The 24,802-nt window shown below is 43.3% G+C and overlaps 2 protein-coding genes across 2 annotated transcripts in view; one reads left to right on the top strand and one right to left on the bottom strand.

The window, feature by feature from the left end:
* ATP10D (ATPase phospholipid transporting 10D (putative)) overlaps window positions 1–11,353 on the top strand; it is a 102,850-nt gene extending 91,497 nt beyond the window's left edge. The window contains exons 20-23 of the mRNA XM_044226121.1: window positions 1,092–1,172; window positions 2,840–2,944; window positions 6,916–7,103; window positions 9,033–11,353. Of these exons, the coding sequence (XP_044082056.1) occupies window positions 1,092–1,172; window positions 2,840–2,944; window positions 6,916–7,103; window positions 9,033–9,363 (705 nt within the window). The 3' untranslated portion in view covers window positions 9,364–11,353. The remainder of the gene's footprint in view (window positions 1–1,091; window positions 1,173–2,839; window positions 2,945–6,915; window positions 7,104–9,032) is intronic.
* Window positions 11,354–13,499: 2,146 nt separating this feature from the next.
* CORIN (corin, serine peptidase) overlaps window positions 13,500–24,802 on the bottom strand; it is a 263,664-nt gene continuing 252,361 nt past the window's right edge. The window contains exons 20-22 of the mRNA XM_044224366.1: window positions 22,228–22,499; window positions 19,791–19,924; window positions 13,500–13,893 (exon numbers count right to left, since the gene is read on the bottom strand). Of these exons, the coding sequence (XP_044080301.1) occupies window positions 13,711–13,893; window positions 19,791–19,924; window positions 22,228–22,499 (589 nt within the window). The 3' untranslated portion in view covers window positions 13,500–13,710. The remainder of the gene's footprint in view (window positions 13,894–19,790; window positions 19,925–22,227; window positions 22,500–24,802) is intronic.

The following is a 24,802-nucleotide window of genomic DNA, read 5'->3' as shown; positions in this document are numbered from 1 at the left end:
ACTTTTCTCTTTTCTTCTATACGCTTTTGGTTAGAAGCAGTTCAGCACATGAAAAGTTATTAGGAATAGTTTATTAATCCAACAAATATTTATTGGGTACTTGTTATGTACCAGGTACTGTTTTAATCACTTAAATCAACCCCCTACTCTATAAAGTGTGCATTCTGTTAAAAGAACTGGACAATCATTAGATAAACAAATAAAACTAGTTCCCATGATGATGAGAGATTTCTACACATGCCATGGTAGTAACTGAGGGGATGGGCATAACTCTTAGACCGGTCTGGGATGAGATGGAGCTGGTACGGGAATGAAGTGCGGGTCACGTGGGAGGTCCAGGGCAAAGAATCCAGGCAGAGAGAGCACAGGGGAAGTTCCAGGGAAAGAATGGGTCAGGCAAGTTTGAAGAACAGAAGGTGCCCGTGGTAGAATCATAGTGGATGAGGGTAAGCATGGGAGTGTGGGACCCTGGAGAGCAGGGACTCCAGCAGGCAGATCCTCCAAGACATTACTAGCCGTGGGAAGGAACTTACATTGTATTGGAATGCAGCGGGATGTCATTGGAGGCATTGGAGAGAGTCATTTTGATTAATTAGGGAGATGGCACGACCTGATTTATAACCTTTAAGAACCTTCTGACTGGCTGTAGAAGACTGGATTAGGCATAGGAGAAGCAGCAAAGAAGTCAGGTGGTTATTCGGTCCTTCATAAAGAGAGTTGTTGGTGAAGGAGAATGGGAGACAGAAGTGGATGGGTTTGGAGTAGTTTCTGAAACGGCACTTTCTGATCAACAGGCAACGGAAACTCAGTACTACTATCCCTATTTCAAGTAGATTTGAGGTTGATCCAGTGATAAAAGTGACATCAGTGGAAGAGAAGTCCTCCATGGACCTTTTTTTTTTTAACCTATTATTCAACGCCATACCATATTCTTCTACCATTGTTCACAAATCCCACCTATTTTGTGAGTGAGAGAATAAAGGAATATAATCATCTTCTCAGAGAAGCAAAAATAATTATTGGCTTCTGTTGTTCCTTGACTTTGCTTTGACTCTTGTTAATCCTTCCACAATGTCTCTTTTCATTTTCAGGCATACTTACCCCTTACCTTCTGGATCACCTTGCTGGATGCCTTTTATCAAAGCCTGGTCTGCTTTTTTGTGCCTTACTACGTGAGTCCTTTTTCACTTAAAGTGTGTGTTATTAATGAATCGGTGATGCTTCTTTGTTGCTGGTATCAGCATATAGAATGGATATATTTTAGGGTATCTTGTTCATATAGTCAAATGGATCATTAACCTACTAAATTATAATGTCCTCCCCCAAATATGTTAGACCATGGATTAAACTTGGAGAGAAGTACATAGCTGACTCCTCATGAATCTCTTTTTAGCCCTGGGCTGCTTGATAGTTTTTGTAAATGACCTGGATAAAATTGAGTTCAGGCATGTAATGAGAAGAGTCAAAATCAGAGAAGCCAAGTCAGAATATGAAATCAGTTATTAGGGAGTGCTGGGCTCAATCCACTAGGATGATCTTTGTAGTATTAAATATAAGTTCTTATAAATAGTCTTTTAAAACTAAAAAAAAACCCCGTTTTATAGGTGAAAAATAGAAGAAATGTGACAAAACATGTATTAAAAATGAATTTTAGGGAGCCTGGGTGGCTCAGTGGGTTAAGCCGCTGCCTTCGGCTCAGGTCATGATCTCAGGGTCCTGGGATCGAGTCCTGCATCGGGCTCTCTGCTCAGCAGGGAGCCTGCTTCCTCCTCTCTCTCTGCCTGCCTCTCTGCCTACTTGTAATCTCTCTCTGTCAAATAAATAAATAAAATCTTAAAAAATAAAAAAATTTAAAAAATGAATTTTAAAATTCAGGCAAAAAACAGACACAAAGCAGTATAATCTAACTGCCCACGCATATACCCCTTACCCAGAAGAAAATACTGGTTTGATTATGATGGGTGAAAAACTAATAATTTCTAAGTTAATAACCTCTCTTCTTTAGTTCTTTATTTAAATAAAATGACTTGAATTTGCTCGTTAGAGTATTCTGGGCATACTACATTTCAAGAGGAATGCAGATAAGGCAATCTGAAGGTAAGCAGAAGAGAGCGAGTAGAAAATGGTGTCCTTGGAAGAAAACTTTAAGAACTTGAGGACATATACATAGGAGAGGAGGGGATATTTACTTACAGAGATATACACTTAAGTTAGCCTTTTTTTTTTTTCTTTTTGAGAGAGAGTGAGAGAGAATGAGCACATGCAGAAGCAGAGGGAGAGAGAATCCCAAGCAGACTGGGCTGAGCACGGAGCCCAACTCAGGGCTCGATCCCAGGACTCCAAGATCACGACTTGAGCTGAGGAAAAAGAGATGCTCAACCAGCGGAGCTACCCGGCGCCCCTCAGGATAGTCTAAATAGCTGCCTCGGGGTTTTGCAGCTCTCTTAAATGGGAAATATTTGATATTTTTCTCTACCTCAAGAGCCAGCAGTGTAAATAAAAGTTTCTAGGAAGATGGATTACGGCTCAGGATAAAGAGGCGTTTCAACTGAAAAGTTCAAAGATAAGATGGCGCAAGAGTCGGTCTCTTTCAGAAATGTTCAAGTGTTTCCTAAATGACCCCTTATTAGCAACATTGAAGAAGGGACTCCATCCTCAGTTGAGCTATAAAGCAAAGGGATGATACTCAAACCACTGAGTGTTTGAGTATCCAAGATCAATCAGCAAAGCTAATGTGTAGGATTCAGATAGTGGGAGCTTTGTTGTGAACCTTGTGTATCCAAGATCACTGAGTGTTTGAGTATCTCTAAGATCACCGCCCATTGTCCTCTCTTCATAGACCTACCAGGGCTCAGACATTGACATCTTTGCATTTGGAAACCCCCTGAACACAGCCGCGCTGTTCATCATTATCCTCCACCTGGTGATTGAGAGCAAGAGCTTGGTGAGTGGTTTTCCTGCCTCTGAAATAGCCTGAAACTGCTTGGGGAAATGTCTTCTATTAGCAGTGACTGTGCTAAACCCTAAATGCCTAGAAGACACATGGTTACGAGAGGAGTAATGACACCAAATATGAAGGGTGATTCATGGCGGCTCTCTTGCTGACTGTTGAGTACCATTATGTTGAGATTGATGTATAGCCAAGGAAAGTGGAAAATACCTGGCCCCTTGGTGGTATCCTTGGTGGTTGGTTCAGGAGGCATGAGTGAAGCTGGAGAAACAATTACCTTTCAATGACCAACATTCTTCGAGGACATGCTGATGCCTTTCAACTCAACTAAAGAGAGGCGTTGTGCCACAATCCTCGTATACTGATATAAGTGATGGTTTTATCACAATAAAATGTGACAAAATTTTGTGTCATGTTACAAAAAGAAACTATATTTTCTTCCCTCCAGAATGTTTACCACTCATTTAAATCTAGGTCTTTTTTTTTTTTTTTTTAACCTTGTTGCTGACTTAATGATAGTTAATTCTCTTCATCAAGATGGTTGTTTGGTAGCTCTCTGCAGCAAAGCTAATGTGTAGGATTCAGATAGTGAGAGCTTTGTTGTGAACCTTCCTTTGCGGATGAAGAACATTCCACCCATCTCTGGAGAATGAACCACCTCTGTGATTATTTATGCCCATCACCCGTTTCCATTGCCATTGCCTTTGCTATACCCATTGCCTTTGCTATAGCCACTTCTGGGACCATTGCTACAGCCCCTTAGACTTCCCGCCCACCTTTACTCTAGACTCTCCAGCCATCCTCTACAAAACAACCGGAATCATCCTTTTGAAACACAAATCTTACCTTGTTGCTGTCCTTCAGTGATTTCTCATTGTACTTGGGGTAAAATGAAAAAGTCCTAAGTTGGCCTTCAAGACTTCATGCAGTGATGCCTCTGCTTTTCTCTCCAGTCACATTTCCAATTTTTCATGGGCTGGAGCCCCACTGTCCTTCCTTGAACGATTCAGATACAGTGAGCTCATGACCACATCAGGTCCTTAGCATTTGTCATGTCTTCTGAGGGAAGTATTCTCACTCTTCCCTTGGTTCTTTGCACTTGACCCAGCTTACTTATACTTTTCGGTCTCAGCAAGAATGGCTCCAAGAGCCCTTCCCTAACCTAATTTGTTCATACCATCCTCTTGTTTTTCTATATAACCCCAATAATAATTTCTTATTATTCATCAGTTATGTGAGTATCTGACTCATGTCTTCTGTATTAGACTATAATCTCTGTGATGGGCAGGGTTCATGTTTGCTAATCACCATATTCCAGAATCTAGGACCGGACTGACACACAGTAGGTACTCAAAAATGTTTGAACAGATAAACAAATGATTAAATGACTAACCAGTCTTTGGGGTATATTTACCTTCCTGGTGGTGAATGCATTTCAAACAGAAATAGCTGAATGAGGTTATAGTTTAAATGTTAGGTACAGTTGTATTATAAAATTATAATCATTTCTAAAGCGTCATAATTTCTAAAGAATATTTTTGGCACTACTTGCCTTGCTATAACCTGCTGTAATCAAAGTGTACCAGCCTAAAGTGCAGTAAAAGGTTAAAAATCTGGAAATATCATCTAGGGAGAGTAAAGGGAACTCTAGAACTAAATTATTGGGCATTGTTTTAATATCAGTTTGATTTAATTTTATACAGTTTTATAGGCACTTTGGGTCACTACCTAAGGAATTGTCATGGATTCTGACATTTAGTAGTGTTCCAAAGGGTCCAGCACATAAAGTGTCAGGTTAGGTTCACTGGTTGTGAGCAACAGCAATCTGAGCAAATAGGAAAGTTATTAAAAATATATTGAAGAACCATCATCAAACCAAACCAAACCATCCTGAGGAACCAGAGTGGTTCCAGACATCCGGGGAACAAACTAGTGGGCAGGCTTGCCCTGCTCTGCTCAGACTTGGTTGACATCCTTTTCTTTCTGCCCTTGCCTCGTGGTGCCCCAAGTTTCATCCCTGGGGACAGAATTCTGTCTCCTCAGCTTCAGGGCCAGGCTTTGGTTAGAGGAGGGCAGCGGTGGCGACGTCGTGCACGGTGCCGGGGAGCCTCACTAGGAAGCAGAAGCGTGAGTCAGGTGCCCAGGAGAACAGTGTCTGTTAGGTCAAGGTCGCATCATTAAGCCCTTTTTCTCATGCCCGGGGAGGCCTGTGCTCACAGCCTCCGAACATCCCTTGTGAGGAAGAGTCAGCCACTCTGAGGCTGTGAGGCGGCTTCCCTCATGCTCCGGCTCCTCAGCTCGTCTGCGCCTCCCACCTCCCCGTCTTCTCTCACCCGGAGCCTCCTGACTGTGACTGTATCCGTTTATGGAAATGCTCAGCTCCGGCAAGTTGCTGTCTCCTTTGCCAAAAATCCATCTTAAGGGGGAAAAAAAATCAGGCAGTAGGGTTCAATGAGAAGGAAAGACATTTGAGGAAGAAAGAAAAAATAACAGATCCTCGTTTTAGAGGCATGATGATTATCAGGAGTTAGCCCACATTTTCTGGGCAGTTTGTACATTTTATTTAAAAAAAAAAAAAAAAAAAGCAGTGTTTGTGTCACTTGCGAAGAGACCTACCCAGGGGAAGTACTTCGCAAGTGAAGAGGGAAAAGGAGAACTTTGGATCTCATTTGAAAATTCTAGCCTTAGAAAATGATAAAGGCAGTGCTTCCCCCCAAAAGCATAACATACTCTCCTAGGGAATACATTACGATTTTAGGTGGTACTTTCCCTCCACTAAAGAGCACGTGTGAACGTGATTCTCTTTCGTACCTCGGGTTATGTCCGTTTCCCTCTGTCACACAGATCAGACTCTAGACTCAGCACTCTGATGACAGGTGATGGGGATACCACATTTAAGGTAGTGATCCGCTTTTCCTTCTCAATGAAGTCACTCAAATAGGAAGCCAGTTTCAGAAAAACACTAAGAAAAATTCCAAGTAGATAACGAAGGTAACTGGGTTAAGGTGTAATACACAAAGATTTGTTTCTTGCTCGTATAAAGTTGGCCGAAGTTCCACAGAGCCCCAGGGCAGTTGTCCCCTGAGGGGGCAGCTCAGTGGCCTAGGTGGTGTCTTGTAGCTCTACCGTCTGGAATTATCCCCAAGGAAGAGCTCCTTGGGCATCATGGAAAGAAAGGAGACAACATGAAAAATTGCGCACCAGCTCCTCTGCGTGTCTAATGTGAACTCTTTTTTTTTTTTTTTTTTTAAGATTTTATTTATTTATTTGACAGACAAAGATCACAGGTAAGCAGAGAGGCAGGCAGAGAGAGAGGAGGAAGCAGGCTCCCTACCAAGCAGAGAGCCCCGTGCGGGGCTCTATCCCAGGATCCTGGGACCATGACCTGAGCTGAAGGCAGAGGCTTTAACCCACTGAGCCGCCCAGGCGCCCCCTAACATGAACTTTTTGTTAATGTCCCTTCCACTCACATTTCACTGGTCAAAGCAGGGTGCATGACCATGCTTAATTTCAAGGGGGCGAGGAAATGCGATCCTTCCAGATGCTTACAGTGGAAGGAAATTAGAATATCGGTGAACAACAGTAATGTCTACTAGCCAGGTGAATGGGTAACATTTGAGGATTGGAATACTACCTAAATGAAGATACAGGCCAATTAGTGATAGTATTTAAAAAAAAAAAAAAAGAATCCAAACAGCTCTTGGTGCATTGAACAATATAAAATAGAATCATCATCAAAAGTAACCTTTTGGCGTTGGACTTTGTTTTACAAAATCGAAACAGAGGTGTGAACTCTCCATGGAAGGTGCTCGAATCTCCTCGCTGTTTTGTGTTTTGCTCACGAAGGGTTATGACACCGTTCATTCATTGCTCAGACACGTGGTCCCTTCAACAGAGCAGACTCCGTGGGGACGCAGAGCCCAGTGGGTGAGAGTGTTCATTTCCCCGCCTCTCCTGTCTTGCAGACCTGGATCCACATGCTGGTCATTGCGGGCAGCCTGTTCTCTTATTTTTTCTTTGCCTTGGTTTTCGGAGCCCTGTGCGTCACATGCAATCCGCCGTCCAACCCCTACTGGATTATGCAGGAGCACCTGCTGGACCCCGTGTTCTACCTGGTTTGTGTCCTCACAACCTGCGTCGCCCTTCTGCCCAGGTACGGGGTTTTGTCCGCGTGAGAGAGGCAGTGAGGTCAGAGGCTTGGAGGGCTTCGGTGACTGCTAGGAACGGATGGCAGACCGTCCCATGCACCAGCGAAATCCGTCTGCATCCTCGTGAGGGCATGGGTTTGAACTCTTTGAGCAGAGTTAAGGCAGCCCAGAAGAGAGACTTCTCTCTCATGGAAAATTCTCATCGGGCTGCCATTCCCCAGAGACAGAGCCGCTTCACCCACGGGGTTATCTGAGGATGCTTTCCTCTGACTTTTTGTTCTGCCAACTCCCACGGGTGCTGCCCTTGTTGGCACGATTGGAGATGAATGACTCACCCAGCTCCCCCACATCCCTGCCTGCAGGAGGGAGGAGGAGAGAAAACGGAACGCGAGCAGATTTCCTCCTCTGTGGATTTTTCTTTTTCTTCGTAATGGCATGACCCAGAACCCGCACGTCATTGCCATAGCCCATTAACTGGGACCTCAGTATGTCGAGTCAGAGTGGCGAAAATCTGAGGTTTTCTAAAAAGAGAAACGGGAGGATGTGTACTGAGAGACAAGTTGTAGTCTCTCTACAGCCTGGCAGCACTGAAAACGTCCCTCCTGTGTCTGAGTTATCTTTCCCATTTTAGTTTCACTTGAATGTCTAGTGTTGTATGGGATGGAGATGGCGAGGAAGTATGCATGGGTTTTTTCATCTGTAGCTCTCATAACATTTATCTTTTTAGCTGGAAACACTGTGCCACCTAGTTGTTCTACCTTCTAAACCTGGGTATGAGAGTCAAAATGGCGATTTTAGATTATTCTCGAACAGAGTTGATGAACTGACTCACAGGCCACCTCTGGCCTGCTGCCCGTTTTTAAAAGTAATAAAGTTCTATCGAACTGTAGACACACTCATTCATGTATTATCTCTGGCTGAGTTTCACTACAGCAACAGAGTTGAATGGTTCCAACCGAGACACGATCTGGCTCGCTTAGCCTGAAACATTACTGTCTGGCCCACTGGGAGAAAGATGGTCACCCCCAGTGTTTTAACAAATGCTGGAAAATGTGAAGGTGGCTTTAAAACTGGGTAACGGGCAGGGACTGGAAGGGTGTAAAGGTACATGATGGAAAAATTCTAGAATGACATGGATATCGACGTTCCTGCTGATGGAGATTCAGGAGGAAGTGAGCAGCAGCACAGGTGGCGAAAACCATATCTTCATAGAAAATACATATATGGCCTTAAACAGGCTGCTGCTAGAAATGCGAATGTCACAGGCACCGCCGGTGAGGGGTCCGAAAGAAAGGAGGGACGTGTTGCTGGAAATTTGAGGGAAGGGGGATTTGGGCACTATAGTGGCAGAAAACTTAGCCGAAGTGGGTTTTCCTGTTATGTGGAAAGCAGACTTTGGAAACCATGACCTTGGATATTTAGTGTTGAAAGTCTGGCCTGGTCTCTTCTTGCTGCTTAGAGTTAAAAAAAAGAGAGAGAGAGAGAGATTGAGGGTAAGTCTATTAAACCCAGAGAAATTAGATTTGAGAAATTCTCTGCCTTTGTAGATTTCAAAAGTTGTGAAAATGAGATTGGCTTTGGGAATATGCTCTGGAGAGGAGGACAGCCCTGTGGTTGGACAGCCAAAGGCGGAGATTAGGTCTGTGACATGGATCCCTTAAGCCACCTCAGCGGCCACCAGGGAAAGAGAAGGGATTGTGTCGGGAAGCCCCATGGAGGACCCCATCTAATGGCCCAGATGGGTGGGAGACCCACAGGGTGGATGGCGGTGCTGTCCAGCGTCCGCGCTGCCCACGGGGACCGAAAGGGACAAGTGTGCAGTGATGTACCCCAGGAGCCCTAGAAAAGTTCACTTTTCCCAGCTGGTGAGTACTTGCTGTGTCCCATGACGCGTTTGCGGTGACTCTAATTCTGTGATGCTTTTTGGAACCTAGGTTTACATACCGAGTTCTTCAGGGATCCCTGTTTCCATCTCCAGTTAGGAGGGCTCAGCACTTGGACAGACTGACTCCAGAGGAGAGGACTGAAGCTCTCAAGAAGTGGAGAGGGGCTGGAACGCTGGGCCGCGCACCATCCCAGTGTGCTGACCACTCAGCTGCCAAGTCAGAGAAGAGAGCCACGTCTGGCCCGTCTGCTCCCTTGGCGATGATGTCAGCACCGTCCTGTGCTGTCGAGCAGGGAAGCTTCTCTGTACATGAAACTCCCGTGGACTCAGACTTCTGTGAAACTAAGACCTCAGGGATGGCGGGGACCTCAGAGGGCTAAAAAAAAAAAAAAAAAAAAAAATGCAGGGTATCCTCCTTGGGGTGACAAGTCTCCCTTCAAATCTGGAAGAGGGACTTTGAAGAGGCACCTCTATCAAGCAAGAATCAGGTGGCTTTTTCCCTAAGGGACACGAAGATTCTTCTGTGCCCAGAAAAGCCAATGTGATGACCTTTCTTGTATGTTTGTAGATACATTAGAGAGGTTGCAGTTGGGCCTGAACTGAGTTTAGGGAGGTGAAATATTTCATTCCGAATCAAATGCTTTTATGAAACTTTTTGGATTTTGTAAAAGCATTTTGTCTTAGATGTGCAGACATTCTTAAGGGATTCATTTGAGATATATTTATTTTATTGGGAGATCTCAGATTCCAGGGAAACGCGTTCAGTGAGCAGACATAAATCTGAATTTTCTCTCATGAACAAAAACTAGTTTTTAGATCCGTTAGAATGCAGAAGAGATTTCCACATGGAAATAAAAATGTTATAAATGGTTAATTTCCAGAGGAAAAACTCCAAAGAGCCCTTTAAATGACAATGTACCTAAAATAGAGTAGTAACTCTACTGTTGAAAATGTGGTGATTATTAATAACTTTTTATTTCCTCCAGGAAGATGCCTTTGGTCATCTGACTGCCCACGTAAGGCAGACCTCTGCTCATTTCGGTGTTCCTTGAGGCAGGGTCTTCATGGGGATGGGGCAGACGGGTGCCAGGGTTCGGCAGGAATATGTTTCTCTCTCAGCTTTCAGGCAAGAGAAGACCTTTTATGAGGTCTGTCTCTGTGCAGATGTCCACTGAGAAACATAGGCTATTAATAGGGCAGACACAATCAGCCTACTGTAGCCCACTTGGCAATTTCCTGTATTCTGAAACTTACAATAGCCTGATCAAAATGAGACAATCAGTTTGAAAACAATCTTCAAGAGACCATTTTGAGGGTTCATAGTCTTTACATTACCTTACTAGGTCTCCAGAGTTGTAACCTTTAAAAATGAGATATTATGCATTGAGACTAATGCAGGTGATTCTCAGCAGAATTCCATGAGGTTCTTAGAAAACTTTGTTTTTAAACACTTTTTAGGACAGGAATGTTGATAGCAAGCTAGTTGCTCTTGTAAATCATGTGTGTTGGCTTTCGTTAGAACAGAGAGACTAGTTTACCAACTGAGCCCAGATGTTACAAGATCATCTATTTTTGTTGAGTTCTTTTAAAATTCAGTATCTATTCATCTGAAAATTGTCAGCCACTAACCACCCAGAATCTCCTTCCCGAAATCTCCATGCTGATGTTCTATGTCTGTATCAAGGTCTTATGACTATTCATCTCTTATCCTCAGGGCTTCATCTTCTCCTGCCTCTTTGTCCTGGTCTGACATTTTTTTGGTAACTGTCTGATATTACTGCAAATAGTCTTTCACAGAGACTGATTTTTAGAACTTTCAAAATCCCACATGGCTGTTGGAGGTTGCTTTCTGCTCTCTTTAATGATTTTTTAAGATAAACTGTTTAATAAATCATGTGTACGAAAAACTGTCATTGCTTCTATACATATGACTGAGCCCAGCAGTAATTGGTACCAGAGCTTAGAAGGAAAATCCCAAAGCCCACCTTTTCCCAGAATATTGTAATGGCCTTTTCTTAAATGGAAAAGTCAGTCGTGTCCTGTCATCTGTTATCCCGATAGCAGCTGGCATTCATTCCCTGAATGTGAATAAAGGGTTAGAATCTAAAGGTAAAAAGAACAAGCCAAGAGGACCAAGGGGAAAAAGTCAATCTCGCAGATGTCAAGTGCCCAAACGTAAAAGTAGAAGGAAGTCTTGAGTGTTTGTGTTATGAGTCCGCAGTCTCTTACCCACAATTCCAAAATCCCAAGAGCTCTGAAACTGAAAAATTTTTCATAAATTAGGCACAAATTCAATGTCCTAAACAGATGTAAAGCTATTTAATGTAATTCTCCAGATATTTTGCTATAAAGATGTATTTTATTACTGGGTGCTAAATTGTATTTTTTAAACTCTGAAAAATTCTGGATTCTGAAACATACCTGGCCCTTGGGTGAAAGAGATTTGAGATCTGTATCAAGCCTTTAAATGGTCTCATTCACAGGTAAATAACTTGTACGCAAAGTTACCCAAGCTGATGGGATCTGTTGTGTTTTGGTATTCCGTGTATTTTACCGAATTTTGGGGGACAAGCATAGTATCATAGTTCCTGTTGATTCATGGTTTATTAATAGTTGACATTTTATTGATTGATTCTATTTGTTGATTATTAGTTTACACTTTGCCGTAATTTTACCCCAAAAGACCTGTGAAAGAATTATTGTATCAGGCTCCCAAAATGTACTCTAGACATGAAAGATTCCTTGCATTCTCACCAGGATTAAAGTCTTCTTTGGACACTTAAGGGACTTGGAACTATTAGGAACCTCTCATTCAGAGAACCGTCCATCACCTAAAGTGAAAGAGTGTGTTCCGTGACAGTGAGTCACGACAGGTAAATTTGGATTGGTCGGCGGCTGGAGGCCAGCTATGAGAGTAGGAAGCATGGTTTTCTGGAACTTGCTATTATCCATGCTCCATGTCCATTTAAAAAAAGAAAAAAGACTGTACCATTTTATTTGTATTAAGGGTATTTTTTAAAAAAAGATTTTATTTATTTATTTGACACAGAGAGAGCACAAGCAGGGAGAGCGGCAGGCAGAGAGAGAAGAAGAAGCAGGCTTCCCGCAGAGCAGGGAGAGCCGGATATGGGACTTGATCCCAGGACCCCGGGATCATGACCTGAGCCGAAGGCAGTCACTTGACCAACTGAGCCACCCAGGCGCTCTGTATTCGGGTTATTCAGAATAAGTACAGTAGGTATACTTGCCTGAACATAAGTGAAGGAAGGCTGACAGTTTTACGTGAAGTATAGGTACAGACTTAACAGAACTATAACAGAACGGACATGTGTTCTTACACTTTCACACAATCCTGACCCTAATTCCATTGCTGAATTTCACATTCTCAGGAGGTTTATACAAACTCCAGAACAGGAGATGAATAACATGCGAAGTGTCAAGGCAACTTCTCGAATTTGAAATATGTGCAAACATAGAAAAGAGTACAAAAACACAGGTATAAAATCGCAGTAAGTCTCTGTGTGGGATGCTGAGGCAGTCCGGGGTGCTGGTGAAGTTTAGTGGGGAATCCTCCTTGTTCCCAAGGCATTTAGATGTTGCAAAATGGATGCCTAACTAAATTACGTATGTGCGACAATTTATATTTTGAAGCTTTTTAGTGGGAAGGAAAATACTTTTAACCACTAGTTACTTTGGAAATTGATGGGCATAAAGTGGCCTAGTGCTTAAAAGCATGTGAGAACATCAGATATTAAACACATTTCAAGGCAAATTAGAAAATGTTTTACTCCATGCCAGCTTGAACTGCGCTTTGAGAGGCATTTCCGTTACTTTATCATTATGGGCGAACACAGGAAAGTTGGAAAATACTGAATCGGAGGTTGGGTGCAATTTAATTTTTGTTTTCAAAAACTGAATCTCTCCAGACTAAGGCAAGTTCTCCTTTGGCAAAGTTCAATCTCCATTCATTGTCACACAGGTGAAACAAAATGCTTCCCAGGAATATTCTAGCTACTGAGGTCTCAGTCAGTCTAGGGAAGGTTCTACAAAGAGTCCTCTGTAAAGTTACATCCTTGAGTTAAGTTCAGAACGTGCAGTCCTGTCATCTTAAATGCTAGTGTTGGTATCTAAGCAGTGTTGTGTTCAGTATGTCTTACCATTTTAGCCACCTAAATAGATGCTGCTTGTCTTCTACCTCAGACTGTCTTTCATAGGGTTTCAGAACTATTGCAGACTTGAGTAATAGTAAATAATTTAAGCATGTAAATTATCTTGGCTCTTAATCAGAAGCAAGTCTCCAATATTAATATTGAAATTTGCCACTATGCTGTTGTGCTTGAGAAACAAAAGCTGGCAAAGATTAGTCAGCCTGGATCTCGATGTCCTCTTTGTCAGTGGAATAAAGAGAATTTTCTAGAACCTCCTACCCTACCACCTGGGAGCTGATTATTTTGTGCTATGGTCAAGATTAGGCTTGGCAAAAGAACAAAATCTGCTTTGCTTTTTTTTTTTTTAAAGACTGTCATTAAACTTGAAGCAAGAGAAAACTGAAGTTGAAAAAACTGAATAAAATTAGACCAAAACAAACATGCACATTTGCAGTGTACCGCTGAGCATCCCTGTCCGTGAAAAGTGCTTCTGGACAGCTCTCTGCAGGAAGCTCTCCACAGTCGACAAGGCCATTTTCTTTGAGTGCAGCTGGCAAAAGTCTGGCATCATCTTTGGAATTAGTTCAGGAGAAAGGTGCGGATGTATATTTGTCTTTCAATCCATTCGACGAAGTAGGACACATTGCTATAAACTCCAGGCCCCAGGACTTTGGAAAAGCAGATGGAGCCCCACGACGTTAAACCAAATAATGTCCACTGTCCTCCAGGCCGCTCGCAAACAAGGGGCCCACCGCTGTCACCCTGTAATGAACAGCAGTGGACATTAGTCACTGGTATGTTAGAGCCCGCCTAGGATACAATGAAACCAAACCCAGCTTAGCCAACTTCTCGGCTAAAAGTTCTTGGCAAAAGTTTTCGCTGCCAACTGGAGGGAGTACGCTTTCCACTACATAGATGAACTTTCAAATGGACATTTTAAACCCCGATCTTTAAAAGAATGGGGGTCCCTTGAAAAAGGACTACATTCTTATTTCCATGAAATCAGACTCCTCAGCCATTTCCTGTGCTTGTCAAAATAGGTCATAATTTTTCTTTAAATTTAGTGTGTCAGAACAAATTCTCTCCTAATTGATCTCATTCTTCTAACTGCGCCACTTTATAAATGTTGAAAGTACCCCAAATGGAACATTCAAATCAAAGATTTTCTTTTCTCCGCACAATAGTACTAGAAGAATATTCCAGAATAACTTTGTTTTCAAGATTCTTGTTTTGTGAATGAGTGCATTTAGTAAAAGACACTGGCAACTTGCTGCGTTTCTTAACAGTTCTTAGGATTTTTTTTTTTCAGTTAGTGCACGTGAATGTTAAAGAGCACATCGAATTATTTACAGCAAAGTATTCTCTTTGTCGCCTCTGTTCTATCTCATGTGCACGGAGATTTTCATTCTTGACATTTTAGGCGGACTGTTCTTTCACCCACACAGGATTAGCAGTGAGACCCTTCAGCTTTCTAAGCATGAATATTGGCTACATCTGAAAAGATCAGAGATTAGGTGTGTTCTGCATGGCCTCAAAAGAGAGGGATTGCTAGCCTAGAAAATAAGGAAGTAAGTATATGAATTCACGGTGGGAATTTACACAGACTCCTGCCCTGCAAGGATGTCAAACTTGGAATTCCATAGCTGGTCTTGTCCCCCTGGTCATGTTGGAGAAAAATGCTGATTAGGTTTATCGATGCTCCTCTAAACACTTTCCCTTGGATTTGCTCATTTACTGCTCAGGAGATCCTTATGAGTTGCTAAGAATTATTACAATATCCGTGTGATGAGACTGCGGCACAGGTGTGTACCCTGTTTGTGGGCAGAGTTCGAATTAGACCCACGCGGTCCATGACCGTGACTCTGACTCTGTAACTACTGGGCTCTCCTCTCAGAAGTGTGAGCAAATATCACCGCTATTTGAGCAAAATGAGATGTTTGACTGTGCTGTGTGCCTCTGTGGAAACAGCCGTCTTTAAGTGTATGGCTGACCAATGCCGTAAGCCTAAATAATGATGGTCCTCACAAGGGGTTAAATGAGTGCCTGAAAGCCTAGTTGAGTTTTTTAAAGCAAAATTTACTAAAAACATTTTATTAGACCTATTGCACGATTTTTTCACCTCCCCTCATACAAAAGGACTAAGAGGCTGACTGACGTTGTTGAGCTGTTTATTATGCCAGAGAGTGATTCAAATGGGACCTATGTTGCCTCTCAAAAAAGAAGGCTCTTCAAAAATAAAAAAGGCTCTTCAGAGAGGAGAATGGGAAAGGGGCACATGGTAACTTGGGAATTCCATATACTGAGAGACATTGTCAATAAAAATAAATGTAATTAGCACTTAAAAACAAAACAAAATAAAACGGGACGTGTACAGGTCAGCATCCCTATACTTCCAGATTAAGATTTAAGCCAAATAATTGCTTGGCATTTACTCTTTGCCAGAGTCTGTGTAGGATTTTTGAAGATGAAGGAGACAGGATTTTTTGTCTCTGAGTGGCCAAAAGTCTGCTTGGTAAGACGCATAACTCTACTTGAAAGCCAGGTCCAAGGGCCAGTACACGAAGGAGTCGTCAGAGGAAGGAGGGATTACGGCCTGCTGGAGGGAAGCTAAAAGTAGCTTCCCAAGGTGTGGGTTTTGAGCAAGGCCTCATGAGACAAAAAGACATTTGTCAGGTGCAAAAAGGGGAGGAAGAAGCAATTCAAATGCAAGGAAAAATACAGGAAAGGGCACATTTCGCTCTTTTTCGGTCCCCTTTTTGTAATATTGGGCTTTCGGCCAAAGTTTAGGCTTGGCTTCAGTATTGATCCCCATGATTTCTAGATTTTAACATCATTTCTAGACCTTAACAGAAGGGTCCACAGCTTCCAGAGTGTCTTATGGATGCCAGGGAGGAAGATAATGAGAAGTTCTGTGAATAATCTTGCTCTGGACCTGGTCAAAAGGAGCTTTGGAGGACTTGTTTTGTTTTCTCCGTAGGGATGTCCTGGAGACTCCCTGGTATGCATGGAAGACTGCCGCAGCGTTGAATTCCCACGACTGCCAAGGCTGGCTGGACCTAGCTCCTATCCGACATGACATGAGCCTGCCTGTGCTTGGACTTCAATTCTCTTTCAAAGAGCCTCCTCCCTTCTCCTTTAGCAATTGCCGAGAGATGAAGAGGCAGCAGTCTGGGGCACAACTCCAAACCATCCTGGGGACAGGGAGAAATGTAGACACACAAATCATTGTTCCCAGGAGAGCGTGGCGGTCGAGCACTTGGGACTCTGAAGCCAGACTTTCTGAGCTCACAGCCTCCCTCTACCACCTTCATGCCGGCCAAGATGGGGAAAATGACTTACCCTCTCAGCTCCCTTGCTTTCTTGATTTCTAAAACAGCAAAAACAGTAACACTGCCACAAGAACGGCTGATAAGGCTTAAATGGGTTCTTGGCGCTGGAACACGACAAGCACTAACTGATCAGTGCTAATTATACAGCTACTGTTCACTGAGTGAGCGTGTCAGACATCACACGTGTGGAAGTGAAAGATGGGCTTTCGCCTACATGAGGTAGGTAATCAGGTAATCCTCAAAACACCCCGAAAATTAGAATCAGTCCCAGCTTGTGATGCTAGAGAGTTAGATAACTTCTCCAGGTCATGTTGTTCTTACAGGCAGAGATGGGATTCAAGCCAAAAGTTTCAGGCTGCAAATCCTGTGTCCTAAGCCCCATATCATGCTGCCTTCCCAAACGCTTTCTTTTTTTGTTTGTTTGTTTGTTTGTTTTGGTGTGTTTGGCTTGGGAAATCAGACCTGGGCCTTTTGCCTGAAGGCAGCCCACCTCAACTCATTCAGGGCCAGGAGGCAGAAGAGACTGCGACCCTGGTGAAACGCCAAGTGATCTGCTGGCCTCCCTGTTTCCCACTACAACGAAGGAATCACCACTGGGCCATTTCTGGTCCTCTGATTTGCCCATTCTAAAACAGGCTACCAAAAGTGTTCTTTTATTATGTTGTGTCAGCAGTAATAACATTGTCAAATTCTTCTTCAATTCAAAAATATGAGGGGCGATCTGATCTACCCCACAACAGTGTAATAACTAAAGTGTTTCCTAGCCGGAACATATAATAACTGCCTTCCCCACTCTTATAAGCTTCTTTGAAGCAGAAAAAGGAATTAAGAAAAACATTCCATTTACAGGAATTGTTTTTTCACCAAAGTGATGAAAGACTTGTGCTCTGAAAACTATAAAACACTGATGAAGGAATTCAGAGATGACACAAAGAAATGGAAAGACATTCCATGTTCATGGATTGGAAGAACAAATATTGTTAAAACATCTATGCTATCAAAGCAGTCTATGCATTTAATGCAATCCCTATCAAAATACCAATAGCATTTTTCACAGAACTAGAAGAAATAATACTAAAATTTATATGGAACCATAAAAGACCCCAAACAGCCATGAGGTATCAGAATTTCAGTCTTCAAGTTACATTGCAACACTGTAATAATCAAAACAGTATGATACTGGTACAAAAATAGACACATAGACCAATGGAACAGAACAGAAAACCCAAGGGGCACCTGGGTGGCTCAGTGGGTTAAGCCTCTGCCTTCAGCTCAGGTCATGATCCCAGGGTTCTAGGATCAAGCCCTGCATTGGGCTCTCTGCTTAGCAGGAAGCCTGCTTCCTTCTCTCTCTCTCTGCCTGCCTCTCTGCCTACATGTGATCTCTGTCTGTCAAATAAATAAAAATCTTTAAAATCTTAAAAAAAAAAAAAAAAAGAAAAGCCAGAAATGAACATAATTACATGGTTCGACAAAGCAGGAAAGAATATCCAATGGGAAAAAGTCCCTTCAACAGTGCTGGGAAAACTAGTCAGCTACACACTAAAGAATGAAACTGGACCACCTTTTTACACCATACACAAAAATAAACTAAAAAAATTTAAAGTCCTAAATATGATACCTGAAACCATAAAAAGTCCTAGGAGTGAGAACAGGCAGTGGTCTCTCTGATATCGGCCATAGCAATATTTTCTAGATAAGTCTCCTGAGGCAAAGGAAATAAAAGCAAAAATAAACTATTGGGACTACATCAAAATCAAAAGCTTCTGCAGAGTGAAGGAAATCATCAACAAAACTAAAAGCCTATGGAATGGGAGAAGGTATTTTTAAATGACATTCTGATAAAGGGTTAGTTTCCAAAATGGATAAGGAACTTCTACAATTCAACACCCTGAAAACAAATAATCCAATCAACAAATGGGCAAAAGACATGAAGAGATGTTTCTCCAAAGAAGATACCCAGATGGCCCACAGACACACAAAAAAGATGTTCAACATCACTCATCATCAGGAAAATGCAAATCAAAACTACGCCGAGATACCACCTTCCACCTGTCAGAGTAGCCAACATCAAAAACTCAAGAAGCAAGTGTTAGTGAGGATGTGGAGACAAAGCTGCCCTCTTGCCCTGTTGGTGGGAATGCGAACTGGTACAACCACTGTGGAAAGCAGTATGGCAGATCTTCAAAAAGTTAAAAATAGAACCACGCTATGATCCGGTAATCGCGCTAGTGGATATTTACCCAAAGAATACAAAAACACTCCTTCAAAGGGACGGGTGCACCCCTGGTTTACCGCAGCATTATTTACAATAGCAAAACTGTGGAAACAGCCCAACTGTCCATTCCACTGAGAGAATGGATAAAGAAGATGTGGTACGTATATACAATGGAATATTCCGCCATAGAAAGAATGCAGTCTTGCCACGTGCAATGATATGGACGGGGCTAGAGGGCAGTATGCTAAGCAAAGTCAGTCAGAGAAAGACAAATACTGTATGATTTCACTCATATGTGAAATTTAAGAAACAAACAGATGAACACAGAGGAGAAAAAGAGAGATAAGCCAAGAACTCATAGTGGTAGAGAACAAACCGCTGGTTATCGCAGGGGAGGTAGGTGGGGGATGGGCGTGATCCGAGATGGGGACTAAGAAGTGCACATGCCATGACGAGCGCAGGGTGACACGTGGAAGTGTGGAATCACTCTGCTGTACCCCTGAAACTAGCATCACATTGTATTTAAGTACACTGGAATTAAGATTAAAAAATGGGGGAAAAAAAGTAAGCTTCTTTGAGCACTTGTACCTTTTTATTCTCCCCTGGGAGCCAGTCCAATAGTCAATGAGCATTTATTGGGTAAAAATAAAAACGCCTCCCTGCTTTGGAAGGTAGCACGCTCAGCAAACCATTGTGACCGGAAACCCTGGGTGTTGAAAGGTCCTGTCCAGTGATCGTTCAGGACATGCTGGCCATCAGAGGCAGGCCCAGGCAACACCAGTGCGATCGACTCCAGAGACAAAGGTCATTCTGTCACACACCCTGGAAGCTGGGATATGTGTGTGGGCTTTACTGCCATCCCCCTGATGGGATGCTGGTCCCAGGAGGCAGGCAAGAGAGCCGAAGGCAACCGGAGCGAAGCGCATGGAGGCAGTGAGGGGGGTCGCTCGGGCACCAGAGAGAGCACAGACTGTGAATAATTAAACCTCAGGTAATAAGCCATCTCTGAAAACTATTCCCGAAGGGTGGCATGTGAATAATAATGAGTGTACAGGGCCCCCACTGACGTGACCACAGAGCTGACTGTCCTCGCGACGCGGAGAGCAATTTACCATGCACGAGTCCACGGTACCAGACTCGTAGCCGGCGCATATCATCCGCGCGGTGATGGTCTTCATGTCGAAGTAGGACTGGCACTGCTCCAAGGAGATGATGCGGACCTCTCCCTCTTGCAGCTTAAAAGGCACTGGGGTTTTAAAAAAGAAAAAGAAATGAAAGATCTAAGAGGGCAATTTGACTCAAAAATGAGGCTAAGCCGTACAGGAAATGATTACCTCTGTATACCCAGAGAACCATATTTACTTAAAATGACAAGGCTTGTTTGGCATCAGAATTTTCAGTGAGAAGTGTTGACGGGGTTATCTAGTCAAACACCTTTATTTTATTAATGAGAAACTGAGGCACGGACGGGATCAATAACTTGGTTAGGTAATGTGGCTCCTGCTTTTCCCCTCTTAATATATGCTTCAACAAGAACAGCTACATGATGAAAAGAAAAAAATCAAGCCAGGGCCCTGCCCCAGATGGTGAGTTAGCCCAGCTCGCCCATCGGGTCTAACAGGGGAAGGGGAATTCTATCTTAGGTTTAAAGACTGTGTCTCACCATGTTACCATGGCCATTTCCGGTGGTAAGAACCTAGAATTCCTTTTTTTTTTCCTAAGATTTTGTTTACTTATTTGACAGAAATCACAGGTAGGCAGAGAGGCAGGCAGAGAGAGAGAGGGAAACAGGCTCCTGGCTGAGCAGAGAGCCGGATGCGGGGCTTGATCCCAGGACCCTGAGATCACAACCTGAGCCAAAGGCAGAGGCTTTAAACCATTGAGTCACCCAGGCGCCCCAGAACCTATTAATTCTTGAAGGGATGACAGAAAGATGTTGAAAGGAACAAAGCCATCCCTTGCTATCAGCAGAGGGAACACACAAATTCTGTTGCTAAGTTCTCACGGAATAATAATGGGTTTCCTGAAGCATAATCTTTTGTTGTGGACACCTACAAATTATACACATCATTCCCCTTTTAGACAGTGATGGTGAAGCAGTGTATATTATACACAGGGTAGCTTATGGGAAGAAAGGAGCACATCTGGAAAATCAATATGATGGAAACAGTTTTGGAGAGTTGTCAAAAGAATGGTAATAGGAATCATCACTAACGTTTATTGGGTACTAGTGGTAGGTCGTATGTGCACTCAGCGTTTTCTGGGCCTACGGTCTTGAATTGCTACAATAATCCTGTGAATCAGACAGTTGCTATTATTTTTTTTCCACTTTATGGTAAGCTAGGAGGTCAGGGTCAATCAGACCTTTCTCGCTGAATTCTGACCCCCGCTTCACGCTACAGCATATGTGTGGTATGTATGATGCTACATGACTGTTCTGAGTCTGATGCAGATATTATAGAAACAATACAAGGAAGGGTGATATAAAGTATATTCTGCTGTTCTATCACACCACATTACTAATTATAGCTTTGAAAAACCGAGGTCTACAGGAATGGTGACGTCATATGTCCAACACTGCCTTCGAAGGTCTTCCATGGGAGCGCTTCGGAAGTCATTGACTCACCTGTTTCTCGGCTTTTTCTTTGTTGTCAATTGATTATGTAGAAAAGAAACTCAACTTAGCCCAAAACTTATCTGACTAAATTTTAAGGAACAAAAAATTTATGCTTCAGATTGGCAGTTGCCAAGGTAGATAGTGGGACACCAACGTCCCTCACCATTCCCGAGATGTTTCCATGGTGTTACTCTTGAGAAAGTCGGAGCGGCCGGCACTTGCTGTTAAAGAAGCTATCTCATTGATTACAGTCTTATTCTATACTTTATTACTATTATTATACTTTATTAATAATGTTAATTAATAATAACTTATTATTACAATTATTATTACACTTATTTATTCTATAGTCTTATTCTACACTTTTAATAGTTCAAACAAAATGAGGGGGTCCATTACGGGGACTGGGAGTAAACAGTACAAATTCTTTCATGTTTATAGGTTTCATGTTTAAATCACCCAGGGAGCCAAATTTAATCAATTTAAATAGGCAAATAGCAAGTCAGTTTTCTTTCTGGACGGACTCACAGGCTGTGTTACACATGTTGACAAGACCAAATCATAACACAGAACAGGAAATGGGACCAGGTGTGCAGCTTGACGGGGCTGGAATAGCCTAGCCGCTCGAGAGAGCCACCGAGGGACTCTGCCTGCGGGGTGGGAATCACTGATAAGACGGTCTCAAGCCAGAAGGACCAACAGCATGGGTCATGGCTCCCTGAGGAGAAAATCTGAGGCGTGGAGAAGGATTTATGAGGCTGCCTCTGAGTGTGGCAGGTCTAAGTACCACGAAGTACTGCCCTCTCCCATGTGCCATTTGGGGCTCCACTTCTAGAAGCAGAAACCGGAAATTGTTGCCAAAGCCTGGGAGGTAGCACAGTGGCATTGGGGTATAAAGGGAGAGGCAAGCACTGCCGAGGCTCCTGACTTACTTTTGTTGCCCATGTGCCCCCAGCCTGTGATGTAGCAGTACGTATCGGGTTCCAAGGCCTGCTCTGAGCTGGGCAAGCAGACCGGCCGGACGTAGCTGGTTTCATTGACATCTTCGCTTAGCTCCACGATGCTGATGTCATAGTCCACCACGGCTCGGCTATAGCGAGGGTGCAGGACGATGGTCTTCACCAGGCGTGTCTGCATGAACGTTGACGGGTGGTCCAGATTGTTGATGCCAAACACCACTTTCCAGACGGCAGCGTTCTCTCGCCTGGAAGATTGAATTCAAGAGCTATGGGCATCTTGAACTCAAATTTAAGTTTTAAATTTACATGTGATTTTGAAAATACCTTATTTATGTAAATAATGGCTCTTTCCACACCCAATGTGTGTATATATTAGAGGCCTTTCTATAACGGCCTGAGCAATTCGTAAACAGGCATTCTCGTGGAAAGCAAAACTCGTGCTTCTAGAATGGGGGTACTCTGGAAAATAAAACTTGTTTCAGTTTGAAAGGCAGGCGTGGTGAGGGGAGGGTTGCCTGCTTCACTGAGTGGGAAAAATAATAAAAAGACACAAAGAAGAGAGAGAAAATTCTGGCACATGGAGAGTCCTGAAAGTTAACTGAGTGAAGTGTTTTTAGATGCACTGACTAGAATAATCCCAGCGAGAGTTCAAAACCAATGCAGTCTGGGACTGACCCTCGAAGTCGCGGGTCACCTTTTTAAGCATTTGGCTTGAAATTTTCAGAAGGTTCCCTTGAAAACTTGCCATTTCTCTGAGGTACTTGCTCCTTCTTGGAGGAATGTCTTTACTCTTCTTTTTATATATTTTTGAAGATTTTATTCGTTTATTTGTCAGAGAGAGCACGCACACACAAGCTGGGGGAGTGGCAGGCAGAGGGAGAAATAGACTCCCCACTGAGCAAGGAGCCCTGGGACGCCATCCCAGGACCCCAGGATCATGACCTGAGCTGAAGGCAGACACTTAACCAACTGACGCCACCAGGCGTCCCTCCTTTCATTTTTCCTCCTGTCTCCTCTTCTTCTCTGCCCTCAAGTCTATGTCCACATGTCCCAGGGCTCTTCTGTCCATCTTCTTATTCCATGATGAGATTATGGAATCTAAGTAACCCCTTTAAGATCTCATGGAGTCCAGTGGTTTTTAAATGCCACCAAATCCTGGAAACTCCCAAACGTGCATCTCCACCCTCCCCACTGAGCTACAAACTTAAATACACAATTATCCATTTGACACACTCGCTCGTATGTTTAATAAGAGCTAAGAATTTTCAGTGCTTCTCATGTATTTGACTATGTTCCAAGCATTCAGATTTCATCTCACAGATACTCAGTATTTATAACCATGTGGCGGAGCTGAATCATCTCTTTCTCTTATCCCAACACCAAGTTCATCAGCAAGTCTTCACCACTCCACTTTCAAATATACCCGGAATCTTGCTATTTCTCCTTCCTCCACAGTCTATCTTAATATAAACCGCTTTCATGGACTTGGATGACTGCAATGGCCTCCCAGCTGGTGGCCTTTCTTCTACTCTTAGCACACTGGCCCATTTTCCTCATGGCAGCAGAGTAACCCTTTTAAAAACAAAATTAGATTGAGTCCATTTCCTGCTCATAATTCTCCAGGGCCTTTGAGTCACGCTTGAGATACACTGTAGACTCCTCATGGCCTCTAAGATGACCCACTCCATTCCAACCCCAAGGACTTTCTCTTTTTGGATATGCTGAGGACACCCCCAACCCAGAGGCTCTCCCCCTTCTGTTCTCTCTGTTCCCATATGGTTCCAACCTTAACTCCTTCTCTTCTCTGAGGTCTCAGCTCAAACACCACCTCTTCCCTGCTGCCCTTCTTGGCCACCCAGTCTAGGCTTTATTCTGTCCCCATCACTCTCTACTCTTGACCTTGCTTTAATTTCCATCTCATTAACATCAATGACATTGGCACAGCTGTTTGTTCTCTGCCTTGCACCCAGAATGTAAGCTCCCTGAGACCAGGGACTTGGTTGGTCTTGTTCACCGCTGTATTCACAGAGCCTAGGGACTAACATGCAGTGGCTTCTCAACAAGTGTTTGTTTAAGGACAGCTCAATGCATATTGTTTCAAAACATGTACTAGGGGCCAAATCCCGCCACATAGGCAAGGTCTACTCTTCATCAGTCCGTCTACCCTCTCTTCCATTCCCAGTCCCAGTCCATTCTAGACAAGCAGAGTGGGCCAGGAGCAAAGGAATGGACGTGGAGAGGACTGCAGTGCTAGTGGGGCTTTCCTAGCGGATACTCCCTCCTCAGGGGTACGGTAAGTGAGCCATGCCACCTCTGGCCCCACTTGGGACCTTGTCTTGTCCAACTAAAGTAGGTTGATTTGATCCACTAAACAGTTGTTTTTCAACCCAGGCTGAAGCTTTTAAACACCGATTTTCTGGGCATCACCCCATATCAATTGTAAGTTTTGGGTTGGGGCCTGGGAATCCAGACTTTTAAAAGTCTCATATTAAAACTCACCCGCGTTCCTCCTTTCCTTGGCAGGCTTTTCTTCGTTGTGCTCTCATGC

The sequence above is a fragment of the Neovison vison genome, chromosome 11 (genome assembly GCF_020171115.1).
Source record: "Neovison vison isolate M4711 chromosome 11, ASM_NN_V1, whole genome shotgun sequence".
Classification (NCBI taxonomy): Eukaryota; Metazoa; Chordata; class Mammalia; order Carnivora; family Mustelidae; genus Neogale; species Neogale vison.
Note: the sequence above shows the minus strand (reverse complement) of the source record. Positions and strands in the feature narration are given on the sequence as shown.